The sequence below is a fragment of the Takifugu rubripes genome, chromosome 18, assembly GCF_901000725.2.
Source record: "Takifugu rubripes chromosome 18, fTakRub1.2, whole genome shotgun sequence".
In the NCBI taxonomy this organism is placed as follows: Eukaryota; Metazoa; Chordata; class Actinopteri; order Tetraodontiformes; family Tetraodontidae; genus Takifugu; species Takifugu rubripes.
Window position 1 is genome coordinate 8,720,188 of NC_042302.1, and position 10,481 is coordinate 8,730,668.

A 10,481-nucleotide genomic window follows, 5' to 3' on the forward strand; every position below is an offset into this window, starting at 1 on the left:
TCCATTTTTACACACAAAATACTAAAATAGATGTAATAACACAGTTATCTTATCCCGTAGCAAGAAATGAAAATTCAAAGTGTATAAATTAAGAAAGACTGCAAGGGACACCTTTGGCAATTTTTAAAAATGTATTTATTTACAAGAAAATACATTTTTATTTCATAAGCGTTAAATGTAGGGAAAATCACTGCCTGTTTCTGGTATATTAAAAAGTTTTATTAACCTGTGACGTCTCCAAGTGATTTTTTTTAATCGCTGATGTTATAAATACTTCGTTATTGGGACAATTTGATCATATGAAATACAACTTGTAACCTTTAATAATTCATAAATTATAAATCTTTTAGTCTCTAAATTAACAAATAGCTAACCGAAAATAAAATAATTTTATTAGTCAAGGTGTCATCACAATATACAGCAGAACCATACAAGCTGTTAAAAACATACTCGTGGTATTAGATTGAAAGCAGGGTAACAGACGATGGGGTGCCATATTAAACGAAGCAGCCAGACTTTAAAGTAAAGAGAAATATTTACCTTTATATTATTATATAAATATTTATCTTTAAAAATATGCAATTACTGTGTTTGGCCACTGTAGTCCATATGGACCCACTATGGCGCTAAAACACGGATAACGTGTAAAGGCAATTTGTTTAAAAACGATGAACTAAGGTGGCTTTTTTTGATGTTTTATTTTCAGATTTTAATGGCTGCCTAAAATCCAGTGGGCCCCGATCAAGCATTCAAGAAAACCTTAACTAGGATGTTTAGTTTAAAAATGTATCTTTGGAATATAAAGGCTAACTAAAGTGTGGTCCGCATAGAATTAATAATAAGCCCACTTCTCAGAAAACAGCACCTCATCATCTATAACCCCACCCTCATTTAATTCAATAACAGTAGTTCTAAGTTTCTAAGATAACCTGTGGAGTTCAGGCTGACCTGGTGTTCCAGGGTCACCCTGCAGACTCTGCATCATTCCCTCGGCACTCTGCTCTCTGGCCTCGGTGTCATCAGAGTCTGACTGGTGGCAACCTGATAACTCGCCAGTGTCAAAACAACTCTAGTAATGCCTGCAGTGTTCAAGAGATCCCATAGATCGCTTTAAAAGTTTGTCTGGGTCTGGCCCCCAGATATTTAGGTGAGCTGTTGACCCAGTACGAGCCAGCCTGCAGCCTGAGATCCTCTGGTGGGGCCATTCTGGTGGTTCCAAAGTTGTGATTGAAGATTAGAGGACAACTGCAGTCGGGGCCCCTCGACTTTGGAACGACCTGCCCGAGGAGATAAGGCTGGCAGGGTCAGTGTATTTATGTAAACCTCTTCTAAAATCCCATTTATACAGCCAGGCCTTCAAATGAGCTGCTGTTAGTTTGTCCTTTAAATGCGTTTCATCCTTTTGCTGCCCTTAAATTTTGTGGCTCTGCTAGTTGTTGAGCACCGTGAAGTCCTGGATTGAAAAGGCGCCACGTAGCTGAAGACACTACTGTGATTAACGTGTGTCAAGAATGAAAACCTCATCATTTCAGTGCGAGCATCACTGAGCCTAAAGAAGACTTTAGAATTTTCCATAGTGGTGTCTCCACAGTGCAATCATCAAATAAGACGTGTTAACAAACCAATAAAATAAAACAGATGATACAGGTGCAGTTATAGAGCGAGCAAAACTCCTGATCCTTTGCTGATAACGGCGCGGTCTGAATGACAGCAGTGTGCTTGTTTGTCTTTTCTGCTGCACATTTGGACTGATTGTCCTTTTACTGACATTTTTCCACCACTTTTCCACCTTGTAGATAAATTTGACAGCGGGTAAATAACTTATTACCTTTCAAAGTTAAAATCTACCCATTGTGCCTGGAAAAATATACATCCGTGGTTGAAACCTCCGCATGGGATCACAACAAGCTTTTTTATTTTTACGGTGTACAAAATTAGCAGAACTTAAAAGCAGCCTTGACCAACAATCACGCATCTTCACAGTATCAGAGCTTTAAATCAGGCTATATAGGGTTAACCTGGCTGGACAGGGCAGCACCCAAGGGCAGCACCCAAGGCACCCACCAGCCATTCCTACATTATTATGCAAAATTAACATCAAAATTCAATTTGATCAGGGAATCTCCTGGTTGCCCTGTGAGTCTAACTGGTCTCCTGTTGCTGCTCGCGGCTGTATCTAAGCAGGCTCAGCCTCTCTCTTTCTATTATGTTTGTTTAATAAAGCCGAAACCTCCAGATTTAGAACCAGAGATGCGTCACTAATTGTTCTAAAAACAGATCCCGGGTACAGGAGCAGTTGATCCCGCATGGTACTGGTGGAAATACTGCTTTAGCTACCCCCCTGCCTGTATAGAACAAGGGGAAACTGCTCAGAAACATGTAAAAAAAAGAGATAAAGTGCAACAAAACAAACGGGAAGTTAAAACTGGATTTTTCTGAGTAGAGTAAGAGTCCCAACCCTATAGACGCGTATCGAACCCTGACCCCAACCGCCCCCCCACCCCTGCGGATTTCTTTTCATTGTTTCCTTACCCCCCATTCTCCTCTTTTCTCCCTTTTGGGCCCCCTCGCTCCCTCCTCCTCTCAGTCCTCGCTTGTTTTCAGGACAGAGTCGTCTCCCAGGATTTTGCAGAGTGCGTTGAGGCGGTGCTGCATCTCGGGAATGCCGGCCAGCTGGGCCTCCAGCCGCTGTTTCTCCTCGGTGAGAGAGAGGCGTGTCGCCGTGTCCAGCTGCTCGAAGCGCCAGCCGCCCTCACCGTCGAACTGCAGCAGGTGGGTGTGGTACTTCCTGGAAGTGGAGAGTCACACGCTGAATCGACTCCTTTTTATCTCACGACCAAGATATTTCGTGCGTCGTGTGCAGAGATGGGTCTCACCACAGGGAGGGTCTGTGCGTGATGGACAGCAGAGAGATGCCAGCGTTTTTGGCAGCCTGGAAAATCTTTCCCTCCACATCAATGCTCACCGCGCTGGTACACTCATCCAGTAGAGCATATTTAGGCCTGACATGCAGAGATTAAATGGGATTATGCATCATGCTTGATAGAAAGCCCACACTGTAAATTACCATTACACGACAGCTCCAGTGGGGGTTTTTTAATAATACATTTAAGAGAGGAAAAAGGTCCCGTTTAAGAAGTCAGGATGTTATTGTCATTAATGCTGCATGAACAAGGCCCCTATGTGAATAAAGGATGCAAATAAAAGGCAGTAGAGATGATTTAGTGTGGCCTTTTAACCATTAAATATGAGCGTGGGCCTTTGAGGTGTTAGCATGGCTAATAAGGGTTTATATATTTGTGTCTGAAGCAGAGTGTGTAGTTAACTGAATTGATCAGGAGCAAACTGATAAATCCGGTTCTCCCTACTTATGGTAGAACATGCGAGCCATGCCCATCCTCTGCTTCTCGCCGCCTGACAGCACGTCCTTCCAGTCCAGCTCAGCGTCCCAGCCTGTTTACATCAGAACAAAATATACGATTGGATACATTCACAGGCTTTGCTGTTTTGGCCTTTCTGAATCAGAACAGCGGAGGAGAGTTTCCAGGGTTACGGGTGATGAAAGCGACGCCACCTCCAACATCAGAGGGACCCTCAGGAGCAACAGACAGTTTATAATGTGATGTGTTCTTTATCCAAAAGAAAACTCTTTGAGGCTCCATTGCGAGTGCATGAGCATTGATCCGGGACTCCGGTTGCGTGTGTGACCTAAACCTCGTTCAACACTTTTACAGTGTGGCCATTCATAAATTAAGCCCTCTCACGACCCGAAGCTTCGCACAGCATTTGGCTCGTGACAGCGGCGCTGCCTATTGGGAAATGAGAGGCGAGTGGCTGCCAATTAGCTCGACTGTAGGACCGGAGTTCAAACAGCAGCGGACCAGATGGAGCTGTCTTCTGAGAAGTATTGATCAGCACTGGTTTTGTGGACCTCCATCCACTCTCCCCAACAAAGATCTGATGAACATAGTTTTCAGAAACCGGTATTGTGGAAAGCAGAACATCAGTGTGTGATCTGCATGACATGTTTTTGTGGCCTCAGCCTCTTTTTTGTGTCCTCTTCTCATTTCTTTTTAAATTCACTACTTTGTTCTTCTGTACCTCTACATGATTCAGACTAGTTTTAATTTGAACTTCAGCTATTTTTGACCCATTTTAACTTTATTTTTTAACCATGATGTCTTAATTGGACAAACCAATCGCCACACGTGACTTGCATACCTGTTGGAATTTATGCTAACACATTTACATCAGAATGAACCGTGCACGTCTAGGTGCCCCGGGCAGCACAAGCCCTACCTCCCTCCCGGGTGACGATGTGATTGAGGTTCACGATGTCCAAGATGGCCTCCAGGTCCTTGTCACTGAGGCCCCTTGCAGTCATGTCCTCCACAGAGTCTGGGTAGATCACCTGATCCCGTAGAGTACCCATCGACATGTACGGCCTGGAGAAACACACACACACACATCTTCACAGGCTGTTTCTTTGTGAACTTGTCATTCATTAAAGTACTTGAAAAGTACTGTGTGTGTGTGTGTGTGTGTGTGTGTGTGTGTGTGAAGTAGCGCATGTTTCACACACTTAACGAACAAATTCTAAAGGGGAAGCAGAGCTTTTGTGCTTCTCTTGTGTCTATTGAGCAGGGTGCACTGAGCCCCGTTACAGCTGCCAGGTGGCTTCGTCATCCTAACTATAAAATATTCACTGCTCTCCAGGAGGCGGCTCGCTGTGTGTGTCGCTGTGTGTCGCTCTTAAGCAGCTGTGGGTAAAATTACATGTGACAGCTTGACTTTCACATTAGCTGAGTTTCAGTTGGAGGATCTATTGATCTCACACAATCTACTGGTCCGCAAGGTAAATATATATACATTATATATATATATATTAGTATAGTATATAGTATATAATATTCATTCATTTATCAGTTGTCCTGAAGAAGAAGAAGAAGAAGAAGAAGTGGGATGTCCAGAAGCTCTGATTTTTTAAATTGAAAACAAACAGGAAATGACAATTCTGTGATTGCCTTGGTTCAAATTGATCATAAGTAATCTCACTATATCCAACATTTACTGGGAAAATATAGGATAGCATGAATTATCCAGACAATTATGATAAAGACGGCCTGTGTAAGGATTAAAGAGGACTACTGGTGAGAATACAAACTGGAAAAAGTGAGCAACTTTTCAGGAGTGTCGGAGGACCTACTCCACCAAGGGCTGTTGAACTAAATAGATTTTTCCATGACTGCCTCCGCAAATTTTTCCACTCCAGACATTTGTTGTGTATGGAAAAGCAGAAATTAGTGTATTAAGGTGATTAAACACAGCAAAAATATTACATTGTTTATTATCTTCTGTTTCTGACAGTAGTTGGTCTGAAATCTTCATCATGTGACCATCAAAGAAAGATATGAAGCATAAAGAAATTGTTCTGTAAAAAGTATCTGACACCCATTTTGGGTGGTTAATATTTTACAGCGAACGGAGCTCTGTTTCACCTCAGTAGTCTCACTCCCTCACACACACACCCAGGTGCAAGGTGGGAATATTTGTGAGTGTGTGTATACCTCTGAGGGATGTAGAACATGTGTTCAGGAGAGGGTTTGTACAGCCGGCCTCCGTAGACGGGCCACAAGCCGCTGAGGATCCGGAAGAGGGAACTTTTCCCGCAGCCGTTAGGACCTGTGATCAACAGATGCATGTTTTCTTCCACCTGGAGAAAAAAAAAACTGGTAAAATTGCTGCATGTTGCTTATATGGTCCCAGATCGCAGCTCTGAAGTCACTTCTTTGTAGTCATTACTTCTAATATTCTGAACCTTTTTTAAAAACAAGTCAATTAAAATACCTTAAAGTTCAGGCAAGAAACTACAACGTCCCCATTCGGCGTGATGATTGGGACGTTCTCACACACGATGCCGTTGTCTACGTCTATCACTTCACCTGAGGAGAGCGAGGAAAGGAAGAGAGAATTAGTGGGAATTCAGAGTTGATGTGAAGCAGGATTATGCTGTAGATATGATGTGAATTATCTCTGAGATTAACCGAGCCTTTTAATCTAGCAGGACCTTCATCCTCGGGTCAAATGGATTTCATGCATTCAAGCTTCTCAACCTGTTGGTTGCTTTAAGCACCAGTTCTGGTCGAATCTAACCAGAATCTTCAGCACAAACATCCAAAGCTACAAGCGTAGGCTGCTGACTTCCTGTTTCTACCTTTAATCTCCAGTGGTCCCTCTATGTGCATCTCAGGCTTGCTCTTCTTCTCTGCTCCTGCTGTGGCGGACAGAGAGGAGCGCTTGTAGACGCCCTTCTGGACGTCATCGAACACCACGAACATGTTGTGGACCCGGGCGGTGTAGCCCGCCAGCTCAGTGACCTAACCCGACACAACACAATGTGGTCAAAGTTTGTGTAGAACCCTGAATTGGGATCATCACGATATGATACAGAAAATCTAATTTTGTAAATGACTTTATGGCTGTATTTCCACAATATGTGGAAATATAAAGCCAAGTCATGGCCGGCGACTCTGTGCTTCAGCGCTACGTCCAGCAGTGGGACACTTCAGTGTTTGCACACCTTGATGATTTCAAACAGAATTGAGGAATTGGAAGTCATGTGACGATGCAAAGGGGAAACAAACAACCAATCAGAATGAAATAAAAATGACTTCAAGAGGCACTTAAAATCCACCAGATGTTATAGTATAGGATCTTTATTTTGAACGATCATCCAGATGCCAACTATATCACTGTCACGGTGAAAGAATAAGAAAAATCTCAGAATTATAAGTCAGCCAATGGTGGTGAAAGGTGTGTATTCTGCTATTATGGACACACACTTTATTGGTAAAACCACCACAAGCTGACATTTACCTTCGAAAAGATACTCAAGCAGAAAGTGAGAAAGAGATACAGAAGTGCTGGCTTAAAGATCAACAGATGGAGGATTATTCACAGCCTGGCTAAGAACGCACACACACACACACACACACACACACACACACACACACACACTAGCGGGTGCTGACTGGCCTGCAGTGACATTAGAAGGCTAAATCTTGTGAAATTCTGTGTTGGATTTTTTATATATCAGAGAAACTACTTGCATTGTCCCATAACAATCCAATACTCCACCAATCCACAATACTCCATTACACCAACCAATTAATGCTTGGTTACGTCTACAGGTCATGCTGCTACAGTATATCCCACTTTACACATGAATTAATTCAATCTCTTTTCAGTCAATTATAGAAGATTACATTAGAATGTTAAGACCCACTTTCCATTATGGAGTTGAAACTGGTTGTTATAAACAGTAAAATAGGAAGTCGTGAGCGCTTGTGTTGTGATACAGCCTGAAAAGGCTTTAAAAGGATGAACAGTCAAAAGAAAGCAAGGCTACAGAACACATACAACACAGACACACTGTACTTCAGGCAGAGAGGTTGGAGCTGCTTGAGGAATGTGCCCACTAAAGTACACTAACACTTTTGCAGGCCTTGCATGCAGGGGCTTGCAGCTGCACAGATAATCACAGTGCACGCAGAGGGGTGTTATGCACACACACGTGTGATAAAACAAATAGGATGAACTCCAACGTCCCTGATTTGTTTATTGAAATAAATACACCCAGTGTTGCTGGTTATGGTCCTCTAACAACCCACACGGGCATCCGGTGCATCAGTAATACGGGGCTTGTGAGACTGTGACTCCTCCAGTTGGTACACCCGAACAATGGGAAGATTTTGAAAAGAGGTGAGTCACAAATAGCAGCTGACAACAGCCCACTCACATTTTGGAAAGGTTTGAAACTTCCATTCGTATGCCACGCTATGCTAGGCTCACCTTCGTCCAATGGGACGCCACTTTCGCCACAGATGTGATCCAAGGCAGACAACAATCCATCTGTGCTGCCAGGGAACGGTGCCACAATATATGTCGCAGGCCAAATCCTCTTTTGGATTGCAGAGTTAAGCCAGAGTGAAAGAATTCCTGAATAGAACCTGCTAGTTTTGGGCTGATTAAAGAGCAAAAAAAGACCTGGGATTTGAGTGTGAATGAGGCTTTTCATTCAGCTGTTCCTTACTCCAGGACTCCTGCAGACGTGTGCGGGGCTTCACGAGCGTGATTACAGCGGAATGGATGAACCGCTAAGCAAGGATGAGTTAATTATTTAGCAATCTCGACATCATCCCTCCGTCTATGGATCTCATCTGCCCGCTGTAATATCCAAAACAGTTTCCCATTGAAAACCATGAACTATTTACCAAATACAACATCTTCCCATCAGCTAAAGAATATGTTATCTGGAGGTTGCTGTAGTTTAGGCGGTAGAGTGGTCGGCCGTGCTCGGGTAGAGATATGAAGCTGTGTTTACCTCTTTGTAGGAGGACATGATCCTCTCAATGGCATCAGCTCCTGAGGCCAGGAGGTTTCGGGCGGTCGTAAAAGCCTCTGTCCTTTCACTCACCATCACCTGCGTTTGCCCATCTGCCATTTCTAGATCACAAAAGAGAGCAAAGGGAAAAACACATGCTTGAAAAACCTGCAAATCTGCTGCGAGGACATAAGCAACATTGAGATTTGAGTCCATTAGAATAGAATGAAAATGATTTATTTAAATATGAGAAGTGACAGAAGGAACAGTACGAAAATTGAAAGACATCAGCAGTTTTATTGGATGCATCTGAAATGTCAAGCACGTGCGGTTGGCTGGTACTTTTTTTGTGATCATTGCCGGCATGAGAAGGAAGCAGGAGCCGTTGGGCCATCCTGATGTGCGCTGACTTGTGTTTATGCCACAGAGTGAAAAGTGGAAGTGACACAAGGGCACTTCAAATGTGTGATGTGCAGTGTGTGTCTATAATAACAGCCTCCTCACCATTGTCAGCGAAGCCAGTGGCTGTGATGATCGGCACGGCCACCATGACAAGCCCGCTGCTGCTCCACACGTACTTCATGAGGAACTGCTCGATCATGATGTACCAGAGTCGTTTGGACAGAATCAGATTCATCTGGTCTGCCAGAGCACGGTAGCACTTCTGCAGCTGGTGCATCTCCACCTGCAAGTGACAAAAATAGCCCGTTATCTCCATAATCACTTTAGTTAAGAATCAAACATCTGGGGTTACTTCAGGCCACAGTCATCATCAAAAGGCCTGCTTGTGAACACTTGTGAAGACTGTAATAAATGTGTTATGGGATGAAATGTATGCATTTCCTCCACACTACATACCTTGTGTCCTCTATAAAAAGCAATCTCCTCAGCATTTGCAATGATCCTGGAGTGCACATAGCGGAGGTAGCCTTTCCTATGAGCTTCCTCAGCCACAAGCTTGCCAAATTTTGGTGAACAGGCACGCAAGACCTTAGCTGTGGCAAAAACCACCAGTCCGGCCAACAGAGTTGGGCCGGATGCGCTGGCTCCCCTAGACCTGGCGGTCTGTATCAGGGTGTAGGAGGTCAGCATCACATCTAAAATAGGCTTGGTGAGGTTCGAATAAAGGTGGGCCACTGACTGAGAGAACATCATCACGTCCTCGGTCAGAGACTGGTCCGGGTTGGCCAGCCTCCCATCCATGTTGCTGACTTTGTAGTAGGTCTGATCGGTGAAGTATGTCCGGTAAGCGTGGTTCACCAGCCGGGTGCGAAAGGCCAGAGCCAGTTTGCATTCCAGGTACCGAATGGCGCTGTTGACGAACGTGGCTGGGATGGCAATGAGGAGCCATTTGATCAGCTGAAGGATGAAGCGCTTGGGTTTCTTTTCCACGATTGTCTTGACGATCTTGCCGTCCAAACTGGCCACATAAATAGATAAAAAAGTCCTGGATATCAAAGCCACTGAGTGCAATGAGAGTAACCCCAGCTCTTTTGACACGAGCTTAGGGAAGAGGATTTTAGCAAGTTCCAGAATCTGTTTGAAAAATTCTGCATTTACCCCCGGTGATGTCTTCTTGCACGCTGCATCCTCCGTGTGCGCATTCACCAAACAAGAAGAACCATTTTCCGCCTTTGAGAGCTGGTGATTCCGCGCATTCCTTTTCTTGCTGAGCTGCCTACAAATGATGGGGTACAGCGTTTTGACACTGTAAGCCGCCGCCGCAAGAAACACGGCTCTTTTCGCCGCAGTCGTGCGGTCCCATTTCACTTTGGCCGCAGCATCGAAGATGTTTGACATTTTTGAACGTTAGTCGTTTCTGATGACGATCCTCTTCAAATCCATCCCTTGAAATATGACTCACCGTGTGGATGTAAAAAAGGACTTCTGATGACAATATTGCTATGAATCCAGCCCGGTAGATGCACCGCTACAACCTGCTCATTTTCTGTCACGGGTCTGTCAAGTTACACGTTTGAGATCGACGGGAAATCCGCTTGTGGCTGTCAAAATAAAAACCTCACGGTCAGTTTAAAGCTAAAGTTAAAGGCTAGCCCTACGCGTTCGTGCTTTTGTTTTATTAAATTATTTGTTTGTG

General features: G+C 44.0%; 1 protein-coding gene across 2 annotated transcripts; it reads right to left on the reverse strand.

Annotated features, from left to right (window-relative positions):
- Positions 1-110: 110 nt before the first annotated feature.
- On the reverse strand, positions 111-10,366 carry LOC101073714 (ATP-binding cassette sub-family D member 2). Of its 2 annotated transcripts, XM_029825355.1 has the most exons (12): positions 9,944-10,366; positions 9,242-9,803; positions 8,888-9,068; positions 8,384-8,505; positions 6,215-6,377; positions 5,848-5,942; positions 5,568-5,713; positions 4,300-4,445; positions 3,369-3,453; positions 2,877-3,002; positions 2,533-2,788; positions 111-1,277 (listed from the first exon to the last, which is right to left on the reverse strand). In XM_029825355.1, exons 1-11 carry the CDS (start codon positions 9,985-9,987, stop codon positions 2,584-2,586), a joined length of 1,875 nt encoding a protein of 624 aa, XP_029681215.1. In that variant the 5' UTR covers positions 9,988-10,366; the 3' UTR covers positions 111-1,277; positions 2,533-2,583. The 2 variants fall into 2 exon arrangements, with proteins under 2 accessions (XP_029681215.1, XP_011617025.1); XM_011618723.2 differs by having other exon boundaries at positions 9,242-10,183.
- Positions 10,367-10,481: the final 115 nt, after the last annotated feature.

Coding starts and splice junctions, on each gene's coding strand:
- LOC101073714 (XM_011618723.2), bottom strand. CDS start 10,183: ATGTCAAACATCTTCGATGCTGCGGCCAAAGTGAAATGGGACCGCACG. Junction 8,506..8,887: donor CACTGGCTTCGCTGACAATG/GTGAGGAGGCTG, acceptor TTTGTGATCTAG/AAATGGCAGATGGGCAAACG. Junction 3,454..4,299: donor CATCGTCACCCGGGAGGGAG/GTAGGGCTTGTG, acceptor TGATGTAAACAG/GCTGGGACGCTGAGCTGGAC.